Below are 22,749 nucleotides of genomic sequence, written 5' to 3'. Positions count from 1 at the left end.
TCAAGAGTGGCTGCTCTCCCTGGTCTAATTTCAACATATTTGATCCCCCTAAGAACAACAAGTATGTTCTTTGATCTTTGTTCTCCTGCCAAGCAAGCCCGAAAAGAGCTTTGGCCAACTCACATCGTCCCATGCCACGTCCCATATTCTTTTGTTATCCTGGTTATGGTTTCAAGAATGTGAAATTGCTATATTCTGGGAAGCCCTCTTTTCTCTTACACCGTGGTTCTAATTTTCTTAAGTAATTATTCCAGGCTTTTTGGTTCCTTTTATCGCACAGCCCCGAGTACCTGTTCCAAAGCTAACTTTAAGTATTTCACTTTCTAATCAAATGAACTCACTCACCTTTACACAAGGGTATTTTCATTAACTACAAAGACAAAAGGTCATGATGTCTGTACTTAAGTGAAAGGGAAATCATCAGATGGAATTTACTTTTTGAGAAAAAATGGTTTGAAGAGCACATATTAAGGATTCAAACACGCATGAGGCTGAGGTGACTCTTCACCGAACAGGATTTCAGAGGGTTTCTGGGGAGTAGAGTGACACTGGAGCAGCCTTTCTTAAAGTGATTCGCTCGTGGCACGATGGTGGGGGGCAGAACCAGTTGAAAGTGCTCTATCTGGGCCTACTAAATCAGAGGCTCTGTGGATGGGGCCCAGGAGCCTGAGCTTTTAACAGGTATCTTAGGTGATCCTTACAGACATTGTAGACTCACTCCTATGCTGTATAAAAGTGGACATATACTTTTTTAAGGTTTTATTTTTTAAAAGTAATCTGTACTCCCACCATGGAGCTTGAACTCACAGCTCTGAGATCAAGAGTATTCTCTTTGACCCAGTGATCCTACTAGTGGGAAACTAAGGAAATAATCCAAAATATGGGAAGAGTTATGTGACAGCTCCTGGTGCTTCATTTTTACTTACAAGAACAAAAAAACGAGAAGCAATGTCAATGTTCGGTATTAGGAGCACGGTTAAGTGAATCTCGGTAGATTCCTTAAAGGCACTGTGTGGGTGTTTTACAACATTTAAAGCGTTGCTTTCACCACATTTATTCATTACAACAATTCTATGAGGCAGGCATTATTTTCCTCATTTTACAGATGAGGACTCCGAGGTTTAGGGGGAATAAACAGCAGGTAGTAAATGGGGGAAAAAAGCTAACAATGGGGGAAACCAGGATTCTAATCCAAGTCAGTCTGATTCTAGAATCCAAATTCACCTCTTTAAAACTGTAGGTGTGGGGCGCCTGGGTGGCGCAGTCGGTTAAGCGTCCGACTTCAGCCAGGTCACGATCTCGCGGTCTGTGAGTTCGAGCCCCGCGTCAGGCTCTGGGCTGATGGCTCGGAGCCTGGAGCCTGTTTCCGATTCTGTGTCTCCCTCTCTCTCTGCCCCTCCCCCGTTCATGCTCTGTCTCTCTCTGTCCCAAAAATAAATTAAAAACGTTGAAAAAAAAATTAAAAAAAAAAAAAAAAACTGTAGGTGTTACAAAGAAGCCCACCTTTGAAAACACAAATGTTGTTTATTAGAGTTGGGGAATTCGGGATTTTTCCTGATTTCTCTTTCCTTTCACCTTGGTATATTATATGGATACTTATATAGTTAAAGTATTAGACTATAAATAAAAAATTGATGGTATATTTAAACAACTGTGAGAGTCTCATGGGGCTCAACCAGAGTTTCAAGGAGGGGAGTAGCTGTAGAAAAAGCTGGCTGTGAAAAAGGCCTTGGACCCGTCCCGCTAAAGCATGCCAAGCATTGCGTGGCAGAAATGTCAGGCTTATAGAATGATTATGGGGGTGGTGGGGTGAAAGAATCAGACCTGTGTTTTAATAAGATAGTTTACATTGATAGCCATTATTCTGAGCCTTGGCTTTTAAAAAGCTATCAGGATAGTGTCCTTTGAAAATGGCAAGCAGTTAATCAAAAGCATTAGGCACCTAAAGTTAACCGATTGTGTGCGAGGCCCTCATAACTTTCTTTTTATAAAGTGAGTGTTCAGTCTGGAAGACATTGTAAAGAGTGAGAGAGGGAACAAAAAGGTCAATATTGTGAATTGTAATTAGCTGATTTGATTTCGGTGCCAGATTCCCGACTGTATGAAATCCACAATGTCGCTGGCAATTCTTCATCGCGGACACGTTACCCTTCTTTCAACACTCTGGAGCTTCAGACTCTTCTTTAGGACTTTCTGCATTAATAATAGTTGTCTAGATTTGAACTTGTTTTCTCAGTGTGTGAGGGTTAGGCGCACCGGCAGATGTCTGTGCAATGGTTTCAACGTATACCGTAATCCTTCAATGTGGTAGTTGTCTCCAGAATGGGAGTCACGTAAGACTAAAGAAGTAATCTCGCTGGCGAGATTTTAAAGTCTTTTTAATTGCACTTAAAAAAAAATTGAGGGGCTCCTGGGTGGCTCAGTTTGGTTAAGTGTCCGACTTCAGCTCAGGTCACGATCTCGTAGTTCGTGAGTTTGAGCCCCGCGTCAGGCTCCGTGCTGACGGCTCGGAGCCTGGAGCCTGCTTCGGATTCTGTGTCTCCCTTTCTCTGCCCTTCCCCCAGTCATGTTGTCCCTCTCTCTCTCTCTCTCTCTCAAACATAAATAAACATCAAAACATTTTTTAAAAAAAATAATAAAGCAATCAGCTATATACTTAAGATTAGAGTATTTAAAAAAAAAAAAATTGAACTACCAGAGAATATTAGGAGCATTGTACATGGGGTCGGAAAACGGCCTCTCAAAGATTAGCTGTAGATCGTAGCTGGGGTCATCCAGAGTTTTAGCTAGTCATTCACAAGTTCTTCTGTAATTAATCTGTGCTTTGGCTTTCTCCTTTTCCATGAGGTTGTGGAACTTTTGAAAGAATTAAAGATACTGTGCCAATTTATTTTGCTTCCATTCAATAGCACATTTATTGAGTACCTATTAGGTGCCAGACATCGCCCTGAATGTAACGGGGTTCAAAGATAAATAAGACTGAGCCCCTGCACAGCTCCCAGTCTGGTGATACAGCAAAGTCACACGTACAAATAAATAAGACCAGGCTGCATACATAAGATGCTGTTTAGGAGGTACAGACAAAGGAAGCGGCGGTGGAGAAAAGAAAGGGAGAACAGGGGCGCCTGGCTGGCTCAGTCGGTTGAGCATCTGACTTCAGCTCAGGTCATGATCTCATAGGTCATGAGTTTGAACCCCACATCAGGGGTGGTTCAGAGCCAGCTTGGGATTCTCTGTCTCCCTCCCTCTCTTTCTCTTTCAACAAATAAACGTCAAACAAGTTCCTTAAAAAAAGGAAAGGAAGAGCCATAATGACCATCTGTGGTAGCCAGGAAGACTTAAGGAAGTGGCATTTGAACTCAGCTTATTAGAAGGATGGAGTGCTTTCAATAGACAGAAATGAAAGCAGCTCGTACTAGGTGCTCAATTAATGTTTGCTGACGAGGCTAATGACAGACACAGATATGAGATGTGCTTGAGAAATAGCAAGTTTACTAACCCAGATCCAATCGCAAATTCCCCTTATATGAAGCAATTCTAATTCAGGTAATCTGTGACGTACATGAAGGTCATTTATTTGAAAATTAACCTAAAAAGGCTTATATCAAAAGCAATTTTCTCATACGAAGTCATGGTAAAGAAGGAGATCAGGGTGTAGTGGATCAAACTGAAGTGACATTAGCAGTGTTCAAAGAATGGTTTCTGGACCCTGGTGATCCATGAAGCCTAGGGATCCGCAAGGTCAAAACCACCTGCAAAACAGTACCACGATGTTATTTTGCCCTTTTCACTGTGCTGATACTTGTGCCAATGGTGCGAAAGCACTGGTGAGTACAACAGTCAGCACCACAGTGTGAATCAAAGCAGTGACACCGGGGCACCTGCGTGGCTCAGTGGGTTAAGGGTCCAAATTCGGCTCAGGTCATGATCTCGCAGTTTGTGAGTTCAAGCCCCGTGTCGAGCTCTGTGCTGAGAGCTCAGAGCCCGGAGCCTGCTTCGGATTCTGTGTCTCCCTCTCTCTCTGCCCCTCCCCTGCTCTCTCTCTCTCTCTCTCTCTCTCTCTCAAAAATAAATACACATTAAAAATTTTAATTAAAAAAGAATATCATGGCTGGAGCACCTGGCTGGCTCAGGTGGTAGAACGTGCAACACTTGATCTTGGGGTCATGAGTTCGAGCCCCACACTGGACACAGAGATAACTTAAAAAAAAAAAAAAGCCATGGCTGAAGCAGTAAAATGATTAGTTTATTAAACTATAACCCCTGAGTATCCTTGTAAAAAATATTGTTACAAAATGCAAAGTAATTTAAAGTATTTCTGCTGCACACTGTGTGGATGTGTGTCTCAAGGAAAAGCACTTGTAAGATCACTTAAGCTAGGAGCTAAACTGGCCTCATCTTTCATGGAACACCATTTTTATTTCCGATAATACCTGACAAACTATGGTTATACAGACTTGGGTATTTGCTAGGCATTTTCTTTGAAAGGAATAAAGAGAACCCATCAGTTAGAGGAAAAGCTGACAGCATTTGTTGCCAATGAGAAAATTTAAACTTTCGAGAGAAACTCAACATTTTAGAAAATCCGTATTTGCCACTGTGAGCTTGAGAGCTTCCCAATGCTTCGACTTTTCCTGATGAGATTGGAGATGATGTAATTAATAAATGTGCTTTTTTTATGTCTCATATAATAAGAGGTGTTGACATTTGGAAAACCTACATAGCTCAGTGAACCAATATTTTTTTTAATTTTTTTTAACGTTTATTTATTTTTGAGACAGAGAGAGACAGAGCATGAACGGGGAGGGGCAGAGAGAGAGGGAGACACAGAATCGGAAGCAGGCTCCAGGCTCTTAGCCATCAGCCCAGAGCCCGACGCGGGGCTCGAACTCACGGACCGTGAGATCGTGACCTGAGCCAAAGTTGGATGCTTAACCGACTGAGCCACCCAGGCGCCCCGAACCAATATTTTTTTAATGTTTATTTACTTTTTGAGAGAAAGAGAGAGACAGAGTGTGAGCAGGGAGGGGCAGAGAGAGAGAGACCCAGAATCCAAAGCAGGCTCCAGGCTTTGAGCCATCAGCACAGAGCCTGACGCGGGGCTCGAACTCACGAACCGTGAGATCATGACCTGAACTGAAGTCGGTCGCTTAACCCACTGAGCCACCCAGGCACCCCTCAGTGAACCAGTACGTTTGGATGAACCCCTGTATGACGATACAAAATGGGTAAAAGGTCCATTCAAAGTTCAGAACATACCAATGGATTTTAATGGAACAGAACATGAAAAGTATATTCATGTGATTTCATATTGCACATTGTGAGGAACTTTCCCCCCTTGTTGAGAGTGTCTATGAAGTATCCATGACAAATAGTGACAGTTATCTGAAAAGGCTACTAACGCACTTCTCTTTTGCCACTACATTTCTGTGAGACCTGGATTTTCTACAGATATTTCAACCAAAACCACATGTAACAACAGATTGAACGGAGAAGCAGATATGATGATCCAGCTTCCATATTAAGCTGGACTTTAAAAGACATTTGCAAAAATGTACAACACCACCACCCTTCCTTCTAACTCCCTTACGTCAGGGAAAAATCTATTTCTTTTTCATTAGAAAACGGTATTTCTGTGAGCACATCGCGGGTTTGTTACTGTTCTGTTTAGACAAGTTATTAGATATTTTTTACATTTCTCAGATATAATTTCTAAGGTAGTAAGTGTCAGTAGATATAACTTGTATAAACAGAAGTTCTCTGATATTCCAAGTAAGAGTAAAAAGGGGTTCTGAGACCAAAAAGTTGGAGAGTCACTGGTCTAGCTTGTCCTGGCCTATGCATCTGTATTATACATTTAGGGTGCATTTACATTTACATTTACATTTACATGTAGGGTGGGGAGGGTCAGAGAGGGTGCATTAGAGCTGCAGAATAGAGGTGGTGCTAGAGTGGGAGATGGTGGGTGGTTTGGCTTCTCTGACACCATTGGACTTTCCCTTCCTTGCTTGAAAAAGAAACAAAGCCACCGTCACATGTCTCTACGGTACACAGCTTGTTTCAACTAGATCTTGGTGTAGCAGCTAAATCACAAGTAAAGAACATACAAGAATACTTTGCAGTGACAGTGAACACAGATAACAGAAACCACAGAAACCGAGATGTGTCGGTGCATGCGTTTTATTTTTCTGGATACCTCTTGCGCAATTGCAAAGATCTCATTTTCGGTAGATCCAGCATCTTCTGTTGGCCATTATTTAAAACTAGGAAGTGGGCCTGACATTTAGGACTGAGAGTGGATGGTGGGGCAGGAATAGAGGACGCTGGAATACAGCCTCGGAGAGAGATGAAGCAGAAAAGCGAAATGGGGTCTGAGAACTGCCCCCACAGACCATTGATGCTGGGAGCTGGGCTTTTGGGTCAGTGGAGAGATTTGGGGGAGGTGGGAGTCACATAAAATTAGACGTTGACCACATAACTGCAAAGTCAGACACAAAACACACGTGTCTCTTAGTAGGCGTGTTACCTACAATAAAGCAAAACGAATCTCAAACCATCTTATTGAAATCGTGGAAGGGGGAGAGATTTTTAAAGCTTTTCTGGTGCTCAAGACATGGTATGTGGCAATTAATTGTAAGTATTCATTTAAAATGTGTGTAAAATGTCATTGCTGGTCTCTTCTTCTAGTGGGAAGCATTTGTTATTTTAATTTGGCAAATGGGAACGTAGGGGGCTTCTATAGGGATCTTGTCTGATCTTGGTGTCCTCTCAGCCGATAAATATGCTTTGCCTATACATCCTAAGTTTCTCATCGGTGAGTGCTACCACGGAGGCTTTTGGGAAATTCAATACCATGGTATGGAAAAGTCTGATGCGGTATACGCTCTAGCTACCGGGTGGTGGAAATAGCGTGGAGGAGTCGAGAATCCTGTCAAACGCTATGGAACGTCCCAGACTATAAGCAGTTTACACCTATCTGCATTTGAAAAATGCTTTTTCAAAGCCCCTGTGTGATTCATTCACCATTTTTTTAACGCCTCCTGCTAGTAAGACACAGTTTCAGACCTACCTGAGAAATCTCAAGCGCGGTACATTTCTGGTCGTTTCTTGCAGCTCCTGAGGACCATGTCTGTGCCCAAAGGTAGAGTTCTGGATAAAACCCTGGACGAGGAAGGGCTTGAAAGTGGCGACTGTGGCGACGATGAAGACGAGTGCATCGGGGGCTCGGGGGACGGCACCACGAAAGTGAGGAACCAGCTCCGCTTCCTTGCAGGTGCGTGTGAGCGCCAGCGCGTCTGAGCAAAAATGGCCATGCTCGCAGAGTCAACTGACTCTGCTCTCTATAACTTTCCACAAGTCCCTGCAACATAGAATGCCTTCAACTCTGCAAGGAAATAGTATATTCTAGAAAAATAAAGTTTTCAGGTAGGCTTCTTTCCCCCCCCCCCCCCCATCTCTGGACCCGGGTAGATTCAAAGGGTAACTTCCTGTTTGTTATTTTATCCTCTGAAATGAGTTGACCTAATCACGTGGCTCTGTTTCCCGTTGGACATTTCCTTGGTTCCTCTCAGTTATAAAAAGCAACGCAGTCTTCGGAGTCTAGTGAAAACCAGCAGTGAGGTAACCTTGGAAGGAAGCATAAGAATACCGTTCCTGTTTCTGTCCTCATACCATTGCTCACGTGTATTTCGGTAGAGATGCTCCTCTTTTGACCCGTCTTAAATTACACCCATCCCTCCGCTGTATGTTGACTAAACTGGCATTAAAACTTAATACTTTTACAAAACAAAAATTACAGCCATCCGTCAAAATGCATTTCAAGTTGGCTGCAGTAAAAAAGAAAAAAGCTTTAGGGAGAGAGCGAACTTGTATTTGCACTCTGGCTCTCTTCCTCCTAAGACTTCACTCCCTTGTTCACCAAACGGGGGTCATTGCCCCGACTTCACAGGACTACCGCAGGATTAAATCAGGAGGGCAAAGTCGTACAGCATCTAGCCTGGTACCTACCACATTCCTTGAATTCCGTTGAATTACCAACACAAACTCTACCAATGCTTTCCAGAAATAGTCTGCAGTGGCCCCCACGTTCCATTCCTAGGGCACAACGCGATCACCCAGAGGCTGGCATCTTATAATCCAGACAATCTTATAATCTAGACAATTGTAGAAAGACTGAAATCTGCTTTGTATTTTGCTACCCAAGAAAGCTTTCAGTCATCTGAAGCTTGCCTGCATGATTCTTCAAAATATTGACTGGTCCCGGCATTGATCCTTGGGGCACACCCATTTTCCTACTTCTCCAAAAATGCCCCTGCCTATCCCTGCTCTTGCTTTTCTGCCTATGAGCCACTTCCCTATCCCTGTCAGAACACTACTCCACAGTTCCATGGTGACTTAACTTTTTTCAACAGTGTTTGGTAGGGGACCTTGTCAAGGGCCTTTTCAAAATCTAAATAGATTACATCCACTGGTTTTCCTTTGTCCACATGCACATTTATCCTCTCAAAGAATTCTAGTCAATTAGTTAGGCATGATTAACCCTAAGTGCTTTGTAAACTGTAAAACACTACACAAATGGTGGTTAATTTAATTTACAGGAAAAATGATGCCTTACCCCCAATAGGTTACACTTGGCTAACATGTTCAGTGATCCTACCAGCCTGGAGCTCCTTCGGTCCCCTTTGAAATGTTTCTCATGGAGAGGAGACTCCTGGGCAATCTGCCAGGTTCATGGCACAATAGCTGTTTGGAACGACAAGCCATATACTTTGGTCAGCTGTTACACAATTTTACCCCAAATCTGGGTAGATGCCATCTGGTCCTGGTGATTCATCAACATCCATTTAGTCAACTAGGCTTGGAACACTCTGTGCGTTTACTGCCGTCTCACTTAGAATTCCAGATTCCTTCCTCCAAAACACAACTTGGGAATAAAAAAACAAGGCTCAGAGTGGGTTCAGACTCTATTCTGTCTCCCTCTTGTCCCCGCCCAGACCTTTTACACCATAACCAACAAGCGGTCCTACTGGCCAGCTGCCCTGGCTCACATCTTCCCTTGTTTCGCTGAACTGGATGAAGTGCAGGACACGTCGTTTTCTCTGTTCCTGACTTTCTTTCTAGCTCCCATGTGTCCTGGGCCAAGCCCCTTCCTCTTTTTAGAAGTCGGTTTCTCCATTTGTGAAACAAAGAGCGCGCCCAGTTCTTGCAGGCCATTCTAGTGCCAGCAATCCGTGATGCTGTTCATTTATTTGGCTTTGGTCCCCGGCAGGGTGCTTATTTGGGTCTCGGGGACATCTTCTTTTGTGTTTTCTTCTGACCTCGTAGGTTCCCTGCTTTCTTACTTCATGTCTCTTGTTACGTAAGATTGTGGCAACGAAATAAAATCATCATCATCATCATCATCATCATCATCATCATCATCAAATCAGCCACGCAAAGCATTTGGCGTGGTGCCTGGCACCTAGTAAGCACTCAAAAAAGCCTATCTACTAATTAAAGCAACTGGTCTGTTGCTGCTAACTGCTGACCTCTGGAGCTCAAAGAGCCTGCAGATGTAGCTTAGAATTAGCTTGTTTTATTAGTTTGTTTGTTTGTTTAAGACTCATAAAAGGCAATTACAACCAGGTAACCAACATGCAGCAATATCCCCAGTCCCCCTTGCTACTCCAAGTGGGGTCTGTGGACCAGCAGCATCCGTATCATCTGGGAATTTGTTAGAAACGCAGACTTTCAGAGCCCACCTCAGACCTGCTGGGTCATAAGGTCATGTTGACAAGGTCCCTAGCTGATTTGTTTGCCCCCTTTCCACCTTGTAACCAAGCACTTGTGGCATTTAGGTTTAATACGTGAAGCATCTGAAAAGCCACTAAACTGGCCACAGTGAGCCAAGTGTTCCAGGAATATAAAAGATGCCTGAGGCCCGGTCACCCATATGATGCATTAGGACACTTGGGTTCCAGTTCTAGCACATTTATGCACAGCGGGACCTTGAGCAAGTGCTGTCGTGCTCTGAGCCTCAGTTTCTCCAGCTGTAAAGTGGGGCTGCTCGCCCTCACCGGTCTCAGTGACTTGTTGTGGAAATCAAAGGCGATAATGAGTACGCAAGTGCTTTGCAACCCGTTAGGCTCTACAGATATTTATAACGACCAGGGGACATTATTAATGCAAAGATCTCTGGAAGCTCTTTGGCTTTCTCAGCGTCCATAGTTCGGCACGAATTTTCTGCAAAGATTGAATTTAGCCCATGAGTTAGAAAATGCTCTTGGGCTGAACACCGTGTTCAAGCTCCCTTCCAGGGACGGATCATCCGTGATGGACCTGGTTGCCATCAGCACTGTTCCCAGTTATCGGCCTTGTCAAAGCTCTTATTGTCAAGCTGTTTGGGAAGCTGGCTAGTCCCAGCGCTTTGGCTGGGGCTGACTTCTGAGAAGCTTTGCAAGCTCTGGCCAGGTGTCCCCAGCCAAGACATGATGACTAAGCATCTTAAGCATCTGCCCCCTCTCTGCCAAGTCCCCACTCTCACCCACACAGAAAACCATGCATACACAAGCACATACTCACGTAGGTGCTCATGTGTGCGCGCACACACACGCCTGCTGTTGGAAACACAACTGAAACACATGCTCAGAAAACAACCCAGCAAGGAACACGCATCTTAGAGATATCTGTTACCACTCCCTCACCCCCTTCCTCCCTGGACTTGTTTTTACTCCAGCTTGCACTACTCCGTGGGTACAGCCAGAGCATTCTGGTGAGCCTAATGTCTTTATAACTGCGAGTCAGGAAAAGAAGGTAATCTTGTCTCGAGCTGCGTCAGAGACAGGGGAAGTGATCGTGGATGCCGTGAGAGCCTGGCTCTTTGGATGAGGGATGTGGAAACAGGCTGTAGAAGACAGACACGTTCCTTGTTGCTGTGTGGGAGTAAGGTGGCTTGAGCTGGTTGGTGGGGACCCGAGGAGTAGACTTCGTGAAACGCGTCTTGGGCTTACAACTGGAACCGATATTCAAACCGCACGGACGTTTCTTACCCATTCGAACAGATGTTTCTTGTGGAAACGTTCGCCCTCAAGAAACTTTCAGTTTCACCATTGTCAGTGTGGGGACTGAAAAGAGAAAACCTGCCACTTGTTCCTTGGCTGGAGGTCAGGGTGAAGGCAAAATCCAGGCCCAGACGGGTCCCTTTCACCAGCCTGCACGGTCGTGTCCAGGCGTTGTGACGCGGAACAGCTGTTTGCTCTGTCTGACCAGTCACCTCCTCCCAGCGGTGCTGGAGTGAAGCCATTAAGACTCAAAGCTGTGGGCCCCATGAGTCTCTATACTCCATATTTCCTCCTTGCTGTTACTTTGCAATCTGGAGGCAAAAGTACAACTCAAATGAAAAACCAAAAAAACCCAAACGGCATTTAGAAATACTTTTTAAGCCAATGATTTTCGTTCATTTTTTTTTTTTTAGTGCATCAAGTGTGACCTTATATTCTGACTCCTAGCAAGCCTGTGCACATAGGCAGACGAAGGACACTTCGATAGCTTAACTCTTCTGAATTGTGCAGTCAGACCTTCGTCATGTGGGCCAGTAGCCACGTTGTATGAATAAATTCATTAATGGGTTGGCTTGGCGACAAGGATAAAACCCATGGAGGAACTTTATAATGGGCCTTTTCTCATGGGCGATATCTGCAAGCTTATAACGCTTTACAGCAAATCAGATTACCTGTTGCAGAATAAGTAGAAAGTTTGTCGAGGAATGAAATGTCCTGAGTGTTTTGTTGTTGTTGGTGGTGGTGGTGGTGGTTTTGTTTCTTTGTTTGTTTTGTTTTGTTTTATGGGAAAGTTGCTGAGTCCTGTTCAGAGATTAAAATACATGTGAGGGGCATCTGGGTGGCTCAGTCGGTTAACCATCCGACTTCGGCTCAGGACATGATCTCACGGTTCGTGGGTTCGAGCCCCACGTCCGGCTCTGTGCTGACAGCTCAGAGCCTGGAGCCCGCTTCGGATTCCGTGTCTCCCTCTCTCTGCCCCTCCCACCCTCACACTCTGTCTGTCTGTCTCTCTCTCTCTCTCTCTCTCTCTCAAAAATAAATAATAAAAAAATACATGTGAAGACAGTAATATATCTATTTATACCGCCCTGTTGGTAATAAGTCCAGGAACAAATTATGACAGTTCCCCCAAAATGTATTCTACAGTTTGACAATCCTACTTCCTCTGGACCCTTTGCTCTTCTCTAAGTAACCCGCTTCCAGAATTCTCAGGTATCTCGTAATGACTCCCTCCAACCTTCTTTCTCGTTACATCAGTCCCTCAAACACGTGACCCCCGTGTAAGGGGGCCTCACGTCATTCACTGTTACATGGATCCCATCTGATGGATGAACGCAGTACCCGCCTACCCTCGGGCTACTGACGCTTGAGACATTCAGGTCTCAGAGTCAGACAATCTCAGTTCTCTCTCGGCCACTTGCCAGTGCTGTGGCCTTAGACAAGGTCACTGAGCTCCTCTGAGACTCCGGTTCCTCATCTGCAAAAACAATGGTAAAGTATTTCCTCACCTGCCCACTTCAGAAGTTGTCGAATGAAACACAGGTGACAAAAGACATAGAAGTCCTTTATACACCGTAAAGCAGGGGTGCCTGGGTGGCTCAGTCAGTTGAGGATACGACTTTGGCTCACGTCATGGTTCATGGGTTTGAGCCCCACTAATTAGACTCGCTGCTGTCAGCACAAGAGCCCGCTTTGGATCCTCTGTCTCCCTCTCTCTCTGCCGCTCTGCCGCTCATGCTCGCTCTCTCTCTCTCTCTCTCTCTCTCTCTCAAAAATAAAGTAAAAACTTTGAAAAAAAGTAAAAACTAAAAATAAAGTAAAAACTTTAAATTGTAAGGCAGTTTCTCATTTAGGGTAATATTGTTAAGATTGGTTAGTACCATTGGATTATAAGTTTTAGTTGCCAAAAGCCTGTAGCTAAAATTGTAAATTAAGTCCCCGAGGTTCTGGCCAACAGTTTTCATTATAATATGCTCCTTCTTCTCCACCCCCAAGGTGGCGTTTTCAGTTACTCATTAACTTGTTTTTAGCCCAGTGAGAAGGTATTTAAACAATGACAAATATGTCTGCCCTAGTCACAACAGTGGTAGTCACCTACATCTTGAAAGAATCACAGCTAGTTATGTTTTGTTTTCTTTGGTGTTAGTGGGACAGCGAGGGCAAGGGTGGATGAGTTGGGGAAGGTCAAGAAAGGGCCTGTGATTTCTTTCCATTCTATCTTGCTCTTAGCTATAAGCAATCTGCTTTCTTGCCTTGATCTTTTCGAGAACAAACGCCATAGGGAAGCTGAAGGAAGCAAAGCTTATTATAATAGCACTCTTCATGCAGATAGAGACCAGGTGCTTCTTACCGATCGATTGACAAGACGGCCAATCCCATCTCACCCCAGAGCTTCGTGCAGTTTCCATGGCTCACAGAGATGGATTTTGATGCTAGCTGTAACAGTGAGTGATATTATCTGCCTGTTCAGTAAGTGTACTCAGAAAAGGCCCTTCCCCATGCTTCAGTGTTGACTAGGGAATTAGTACAGGTAAGCTGGTGATAGACGAGAGTAAGGGAAGGTAAATACTTTCTGTAAAGTTACTGTAACTTGAGATGCTTTAAGGAGTGTGTTTCTTATTATTCGTGAGCTGTTCGGGGGTTCGCTTTTCTAGGCCTACTGCCCTGTGATATTTTCCTACCTGAGCCATTAGGCTAGGAGGCTTTTATCAAGGGTAATGCCATGATAGTTGTACTTGCTGGTGGGCCTTACATGGAACTCTAAGAATTGGGGGAGTGTTAGGAGGAGTGTGAGTGACCCGTGGCCATTGTATTAGAGTTTGGGATCAGTTTCTAATTAACAGGAAACCATTGAACGTATGAATCTCCCTAAATGGCGCAGTTGATTTTCGCTGGATAGAGCCATGTTGGGAAGTTCGTGACGGCCTCAACTAAATTGTGGTCGTCTAGTGTGGACAGAAAGGAACGGGAGGGAGAGATTTGACACTTAGCTGGTGGAAAGCTGGAGGAGGAACCAGCAGGAGGGTGGCAAGCTCAAAGCCTTGAGCTGAGCTGCCGAATAGAAGTGAAGCCGTCTCCGTAAGGAAACATCCACAAGGGGTCTGGGAAAGCAGGTGTGTATGCCAGCAAGTGGGAAGTGCTCGCCTGCAAGAGAAGAATAACGTATCAGAAAGATGTGATGTCTCATTAAACTCGTGTGGTTTGTGACGATCTCTTGCGAGAGCCAAATCAGAGGAGCTCAGTAGAACAAGGAATCACGAGCCCACAGAGCGAGGCAGAAACTGAAGGTGTCGAGTGCCTCCAGTCCTGGTGGCCGCACGCAGAGATCAGACGTGAAGCCAGGCTGAGGCCCTGCTCAAGGGGAAGAGGGACTCAGAGCCACTGGATGCTTTGCAATCACCCTCCGTCCACAAAACACCTGCAACTACATACAAGCGTACAAACGTCTCCAAGTCTTTTTTCAATTCAGACCACGCTGTCCTTTCACTTTGCTTAATATGGCAAGAAGGTGTGGCCGTTATCCGTTTCTCCCCCTTGTTTGCCTGTGTCAGGTGCAAGGAGAATTCCAATTTGCATTGGTAGGAATGAAGTTACTGGCAAGTTTTGTTTGGTTGGATTTTTTTTTTCTCGTTTGATTTGTTGTTGTTGTTGTTGTTTTTTAAAGGAAGCCTTGTTATCGTGCCTGCCTACGTACATACCTGGCTAAGAGAGGTTTAATGATCTGGCAAAATGATCCATGGTGTTATGGTTCTTCACATTTCTAAATATACTTACTGATTTTTAAAAACTGCCTTTTGATCTTTTTCCTTTTTTGTTTTCTTTCTTTTCTTTCTTTCTTTCTTTCTTTCTTTCTTTCTTTCTTTCTTTCTTTCTTTCTTTCCTTATTTCCTTCCTTTCTTTTTCTTTCTTTCTTTCCTTCTCTTTCCTTCTCTTTCTTTCTTTCTTTCTTTCTTTCTTTCTTTCTTTCTTTCTTTCTTTCTTTCTTTCTTTCTTTCTTTCTTTCTTTTTACAATCCTAATGGGTATTGTAATAAGCCTTTAAGGTGAGAATGGGAGACCAGTACAGACAGAATCTCTTAATTTGTAGCTCCGTGATGAACTTAAGTGCTAATATAATTACCAAATAAATAAAAATAAGTAGAGGCTACTCTGTAAATTCTGGTGTTGGAGACGAGTCTACGCCAGAGCAGAAAGCAATTTCATGAGCAACTTCAGGAGGGGGCTCCAGAGCAAAGTAGTGTCCTTGACTACCAATGAGCTCCTCAGAGGGTAGAGAGCAAGTCATTTTCATCGCGTGTGTACCCTTGTCAGCCGTCAGTCACCAACCTCTACTTTCCTCCCCACCTTGTCTCGTTGTTGCCCCTTAGTAGAGGTTCAGTAAATATTTCAATTTTCCACATGCGGTGCTGACTTCTCCACATTTGCTTCCTTTTGCCTCAGACTTGGTAGGCTTTAACCTCACTGCTTCTGTAATTAGCTTCCTCCAAAGTAGCCTTTGACTTCTAGCAGCTGAAATTGTGAGCAAAGACACAGGAGATCCCTGTTCCAGTCAACACGAGGGTAGGGGCCCCTGTGAGGCGGGCAGGACTTGCTGTGTGAGACGCGGTATGTTGCCGCCTAGAGTGTCTCCTGAGGAGAGCGAGCAGGAGGGTGAAGAATTGGCAAACAGAGTCCGTGGAAGGATAGTCAAAAGATGTAGTGATGTTCAGTCTGTACAAGAGAAGAATTAGGGAACCACGAATGTCATCTTGTAATATTTAGAGATCTTGCATGTGGAAGATCAAAGCAGATCTGGAACCAATGCATAGAATTTACCCGGGAGATCTATTTTGACTGACGAAAAGGTGAACTTTCTAACCCTTTGAGCTGTTCCCCAGTGGCAGGGATTGCTCTAGGGAACAATTAGCTTCCTGACTCTGGTGATATTTGACTAGAGATTGAATAGCCATCTATCAGAAAGATTGGCTGGGTGCGGGCGGAGTAGGATGTCACAGAGTGAAGAGATACCTACATCGTGGGCTCTTGACTTCCATGAGCCTCAGTAGCTCTGAGACGCGATGGTTTCACGATGACTCACTCATGCAAAGAGAGCGAAGGAGAACCAAGATGGCGGAACAAGCCAATGAGGCGATTTTTCTGGCTTGGTGGGGAGGAAAGAGGAATGGAGAGGCTACTCTCTGGTTGTACTGGAGCACATGTCACCAGTTTTGATTCTCTGCAGCCATTTTCCTAAGCAAATGGATCCTTAGGAATAACAGAGACTTTTCCAGGGAGCAATTCTTTTCAACATCCTGTCTGTCCCTCGCAGCCTCTAGAACTCCAGTCCTCATTTCTCCCCAATTATTGGCAGGCTTGTGGCCTTCTTGGCCCTGTGTTGAAAAGCAAACTGGGGGGGCGCCTGGGTGGCGCAGTCGGTTAAGCGTCCGACTTCAGCCAGGTCACGATCTCGCGGTCTGTGAGTTCGAGCCCCGCGTCAGGCTCTGGGCTGATGGCTTGGAGCCTGGAGCCTGTTTCCGATTCTGTGTCTCCCTCTCTCTCTGCCCCTCCCCCGTTCATGCTCTGTCTCTCTCTGTCCCAAAAATAAATTAAAAAAAAAAAAAAAAAGAAAAGCAAACTGGGCTCCAGTGCTTCCTCCAGCTATAAGTGGTTAGCCCTAATGGCGGAATAGTCAATAGCAAGGTTGTCCAGTCCACACCCATCTCCCGCACCGCTCTCTCCCTTCTGACCCTGGTCTCACAGAATAGACCAGCGCACCTCAAGCTATCTGTGGGGAAGGACTGGGAAGGCGGGGGGTTTGCCCCTCCCAGATCTGTCATTGACCAATAGCTGTGTAACCTATAGTAAGAATGAATTAGTACAAAAAGGAAATCACAAAAAGGACAGCAAAGTATAAGCTGCAATTTTTTACTTAAGAGACTCAACAGCCTTCGAAATTTCTCTATCAAATTGCTATAAAAATTGCTAAGCGCTTACTTTCTTTTTTTTTTTTTTTTCAAGTGCTTACTTTCGATTTCTGTGCTTATCTTCTGACAGACTGGCAAAAAATAGCAGAGCAGCAGACCGCACTCTGAGTAGGGAGCAGTAGCCTGCTGTCTGTGTCTCTGCCTTGTGTCCCCCTAACTGTCGGAGCCAATGGTGGAACAGACTCAAAAGCAGCAGGTGAATGGGGGTGGGGTCGGTGGTGTGCAGTTATATGTCTGTATGCAGTCTCATCACATTGGTAGCTTGATATTGGCCGTGATGGAACTACTTACACCGCAGACATCAGCAAAAACTACAAATCAGGGCTGGATTTATTGTTTTGTTGATTGTTTAGACTCTAGACTTAAGAAAGCGGTGGGGAAATGTTAGCAATGTGGATTAAACTCAATCGTGTTGGCTCTGTAGCCATTACACTGTGAATCGCACAACACGCTGAGGATCCATTCTTCAGTGTTTGAAAGCTATTATCCGATTTAGCAGAGAAGTCACCGTCATCGTTGACCAAGGAGTTGGGATTCTGACAGATATCTTTGTTATTTCATTGTTGTCTTATTCTTTAATGTAAACCAATATATCAGCCAGTGCTCCTGCAGGAACTACACTTGCTTGTCGGTTGCAACCCCGGTTTGGCTACCAGTGCAAGAGCCTGGCAAAAATCAATGAAAGAGGGGCGCCTGGGTGGCTCCTCGGTTAAGTGTCTGACTTCGGCTCAGGTCATGATCTCACGGTTCACGAGATCGAGCCCTGAGCCTCAGCTCTGCTGACAGCTCAGAGCCTGGAGCCTGCTTCGGATTCTGTGTCTGCCTTTCTCTCTGCCCCTGCTCCACTCGCACTCTGTCTCACTCTCTCTCAAAAATAAATAAACATTGGGAAAAAAATTTTTTTGAATCAATGAAAGGGTTCTGTGAGAATCAATTGGCTATTTGGAATTTCTAATAAAGAGTATTGTATATTTTTTAGTATTTAGAAATTGTGTGTTCCGCATCCTTTATTCCAGCAAAAATTAAAGTAAATTGACATGCGTGCTTTTTTTTAAGAGTAATTTGTTGAACATTTACCAGTGTACCATGGGGTGAAAAGGTACTTTGGAAGATTGTTTTCCTTCCTTCATCCCTAATGGTTCTAGGCTTAAACCAATCGCTTTTTGCACCAAGAGTGAGGGAAAATTCCTCTCTTCCTAAGTTATGCTAGAAATTCAAGAGCCCCTCATTTTCAGTTACTCAGAAATCTAGGGAATCCTAGACTTGGAAACTTACTAACTTGGAAACTGTTAACCAGATCTGTAAACTTTTTTCTCAAAGCCTCTATTGAGGTTGATGGGCTCTCACTGAAATCTCTGTGCTCACCACTGGAAATCTCATCAGCTCCACCCCATGAGATGAGAGTCTTGTAGGCCAGCTCATGGGACACCGAGGCGAGGGCCACTTTTAGAGTCCAGCCTCCCCGTATCAGACGGCATTACGGCAAATGAATACCGCGTGCCGGTATTAGCCCTGGCTTCACAGAGTTGGAGAGGAACTCCTAATATCGGGTTACATTTTGTTGGCTTCGTAATCACTTTTTTAACCACCGACCATATGGGCAGAGGTTGGAAGGAGAGCTAAATTTGGAACACACCCCCACTCTCCTTTTCAACATTTCTTTCTTGTTTGTGCAGGGAGGCGACATATTACTCATACGCTCATATAGCACCAATTGCTACAGGTCTAAGGAACGAGATTCTCCCAAAATGTGGTCAGATCAGGGAATTGAATAGGTTTTCTCTACAAATATGCAGGGGCGTGCAGGAGTATCTGTGCTCTGCTTCTGCAGGTTTCGGAACCTATCTGTGACACACAGCACTGGAAGACTTAAGTCCGTAATGAACAGAAACTTGGGGATTTTGTGTCTGTGGGTTCATAAGTCCTTTCTCATTTCTAGTCAGCATCGGGGGATTGCACCTTTCTGCGCTAATATCTTTCTGACTCGGGCTTTTTGGAGCGTGGAACCACGAATTTTTCTATTAATTTGTTGTCGTTGTTGTTCTAGCTTTCCTTTTCCCCACACACCACTTCACGTGGAATGATCGAACAGGGAGGATGGATTTGTCTGGGGCAGTGGTAATGCTTCGGGCAGTATCTGTGGAAATCAGGTGCGTTTCAGTTCTAGGATGTCTTAAATGCGACTCCGTAAGTCATACATCAGCCTAGACCCGTACTTGCAGCACCTCAAAGGGATTTCGAACCAAGTTTGGCTTAAGGAATGGAAATGAGTCTGCCTTCCTTCAAAGAGAGGTTGCAGTCTTCCCGCTGTTTGCCAGCTTGGAGTCCAATGGGCGTTTTCCTTGCTCTCCCTGGATTCTGGGCGTGAATGAGGAATGATGGAGCCAAATCCTTGAGACCAGCCTTTCTTAATCTAGATTAAGCCTCACTCACTGTTCCTGAACTTGCTGTTCTGCTCTTTAAGGCCTGCCTGGGCCTTTATGAATTCCTGTCTTTGGAATATATATAAAGCACTTACTCCTGGCCCTGCTCCCTAGTGGGTTCCAATAAATGATGGCCGTTAATACTATGCACATGCTGGCCCATTAGCCCATAATGCTTTCCCTTTCTCTACCTTTAAAACTCAGCTCATGGGGCACCTGGGCGGCTCAGTCAGTTAAGCATCCAACTTCGGCTCAGGTCATAATGTCATGGCTTGTGGGTTCAAGCCCCGCGTCGGGCTCTGTGCTGACGGCTCAGAGCCCGGAGCCTGCTTCGGATTCTGTCTCTCTCTCCGCCCCTTTCCCGCTCATGTGCACGTGCGCGCTCTCTCTCTCTCTCTCTCAAAAATAAATAAACGTTTAAAAAATTTTTTTAAATAAGAAAGAAAACTCAGCTCAGATGTAGCTTCCTCGTCAGTGAAGCCGTGCCCTAGATGGAGTGCTATGGGTACTAACCCATTCTAGCATTTATCAATTTGAAGTCAGACAATTCCCAATGCCTGACACAGAATTGGTGCTCAACGAGTTTTGGTTGTATGACTCTGGCCGCACACAAATGAATAAGCACAGTACCTACCCATGTAAGCTCCTGGTCTAGTTGGGAGCGGTGAGGGGAGGCGGAGAGGACAGATACCTAACCAGATAATTATAATGTAATATGGTTAAAGCACTGATTGCAGCATGCACACGGGGAGTTGTGGCAGCACAAAGGAAAAGCTTCAAACCCACACTGGGGTGGTGAGAAACTGAGCTGAGTCTTAAGCAATGTAGAGGAGTCAGGAGAAAAGGGGAGAGCATTGCATGCTGGGAAGATAGTATGAGTTAAGACATGGTGGTGAGAAAGATCATGGTGGTTCTAGGAAAAAATATGCAGTTTGGTGTGGCTAGAGAAGAAAGAGGTAAGAGGTTAGGCTGGAAGATTAGTTAGGGGTCAGATCGTGAGAGCCTTCTATGCCTTGGTAAGGAGCTTGGCCTTGATCCCATAGCAGGGTCTATAAATTCACAACATATGGCTCATCAGCCTCCTGAACCACCACCCCTCTCATGGCAGACATCGGTAATCAATCACAGCACCCCACTGCACTGGGCCCAGATGTGACCTCACAATCCTTTTCAACATAACGCTGCAGGGAACACCACCAAGAGCTGGAAGGCAGCACTCTGGTTGACTGCTGCTGCTGTGTGTGTGTGTGTGTGTGTGTGTGTGTGTGTGCGCGCGCGCGCGCGTGTGTAAGTTGGGAGTAGGAGAGAGTGCAAGTTATGAGAGAATTATGACTTGGTTAGAATTGCATTTTGGAAATCGTCATGAAGAAGAAATCTTTAAGCAGAAGAATCAACAGAGCCTGATTGTTCAGATATGGCAGGAAGAGGAAGAAAGGGTAGTCAAGGACAAGGTCAGTGTTTCCACTCTGGGCAAATGGACAGATGCTGATGCCCTTCAGAGAAAGAGTGAGCATGAAAGAGGTAATGATAGGTTTGGTGTGATAATAATAGTTCATTTTTTGAGTGCTTACTATGTGCCAGGCACTCTTTTAAGCATTTCACACGAAGCAATTTATTTTACCCTCCCGACAACTCTGTGGGGGTGGGTACCATTATTATTTTTGTTTTGCAGATAAAGAAACTGCACAGAGAGGTGTAAAATATTGAAGAACTAACAAAATCAAGGGCACTGAGAGAGAACACGAGGGCAAGAAAAGCTGAAAACATATCACTGAGTCATTTGGACGAATATGGATAGAGCCAACCAGGTCGCCAGGCACCCCTGCTAGAGTTTATCAATTCATCTTAAATGTTTTAGAAACCAAAGGATTTATTATTCTTGGAAGAGGCCCACCACGATGTGTATAAATCCATCTTGCCTTCACCATGGCTGTTCTGCTCACAAGGGCAAACATCCGTAGGAATATGAATTAAAACAAGCGTATCCAAATGATGACCTCAATGGTTTCCAAATGAATTTTCAAACCTAAAACACATCTAGCGTTTGTAAAATTAAAAGGGCGAGGTTAGAAGAGTATTGAATTTTAAGAGAGTACATCACGTTAAATTGTGCTGCTTTTTTCCGGTGATGAAGCTTTTCTTACTTCAGTAATCATACTACATACATGTATATTGTGCAAACATATAGACTTGCTTCATTTAATAGCTCCATACTTTCCAAGGCACTTCCTCATCCCCTGTTGGAATGCTCCAGTCAGGAATCCAGCTTCTTTAAGGAGCATGCTGTGTCAATGGCTAATACACGTGTTCTTATTTTCCTGTTAGCTTCACGTCTGCTCTCTTGCTATCTGGGCCGTGTCAGTGTCGCGGCGGCAAAAGCACTACCAGGAGTCAGGCACCGTAGCCAGGAGGTGACAAATGTCCGTGCCCTGCAGGCTGAGAACACAGGTCAGCACTGGAGTCCAGGTGCAGTGAGGACTGTGCTGTCTGGGATTTCAGACCCCCGAGGCCATGTTGCCCATTAACCCTGAACTCAGACCATGAGACCATGAATTTGCTAATGATCCCACAGTGTCCTCTGGAATTTTTTAGAGCTATAAATGAGCTATAGATGTGCATCTTTTGTCCGAACATGCCAGTCTCATTACCACCTCTTTACTTTTGCTGAGACCATTACCTCTGCTCGCAGTGCCCTCTGTTCTCCCGTCCTGATGCCTCCAAATACTTCAAGACCCACCTTCTCCACAAAGGTCATTCTTGTGGCCTCAGCCTTCCAGAACTCTTTCTTTTCCAAACTCCTTATATTCACTACTCTGTAACAACAACAACCAATTAGCAGATTGTGCCTTACAAATAACTTCCAAATTCATCATCTGCTTAAATCCTTCTTACAACCCTGCAAGGTTGGCTTTAATGGTAGCTCTCATAGAAGAAACAACTGAGGCCCAGAGAGTTAGTTAGGTAACTTGCCCAAGGTCAACGGGGAGTTAGAGCTAGAATCGGAGGCCTGACCTTTCTGATAACAAAGCACACTTCCATAACCACCTCGTTTCATGGGCCAACACATGTAGCTGATAAACATTTGTTGATGACCATTCTTGACCTTTTCCATGGAGTTGATGATGCTGAGAATCAAAGTAACCTCAGCAAGGATAGTTTGGAGCCCCTCCAGCCTTTAGGGCGTGGTGGCATTGGGAGGGGCAGAAGGAACAGTGCTCAGCCCAGTTGAATTGAACTATTTGGAACTGCTGGGAGAATTTTCTCTTTTCTCCATCTTTCTTTCTCTTTCTTTCTTTCTTTCTTTCTTTCTTTCTTTCTTTTTATC

General features: G+C 44.7%; 1 protein-coding gene across 1 annotated transcript in view; it reads left to right on the top strand.

The window, feature by feature from the left end:
- GPC3 (glypican 3) overlaps positions 1-22,749 on the top strand; it is a 422,633-nt gene that overhangs the window by 366,453 nt on the left and 33,431 nt on the right. Inside the window, exon 7 of the mRNA XM_058714569.1 lies at positions 7,114-7,273. Coding sequence (XP_058570552.1) covers positions 7,114-7,273 — 160 coding nt within the window. The remainder of the gene's footprint in view (positions 1-7,113; positions 7,274-22,749) is intronic.

Source organism: Neofelis nebulosa, chromosome X, assembly GCF_028018385.1.
Source record: "Neofelis nebulosa isolate mNeoNeb1 chromosome X, mNeoNeb1.pri, whole genome shotgun sequence".
Taxonomy (NCBI): Eukaryota; Metazoa; Chordata; class Mammalia; order Carnivora; family Felidae; genus Neofelis; species Neofelis nebulosa.
Note: the sequence above shows the minus strand (reverse complement) of the source record. Positions and strands in the feature narration are given on the sequence as shown.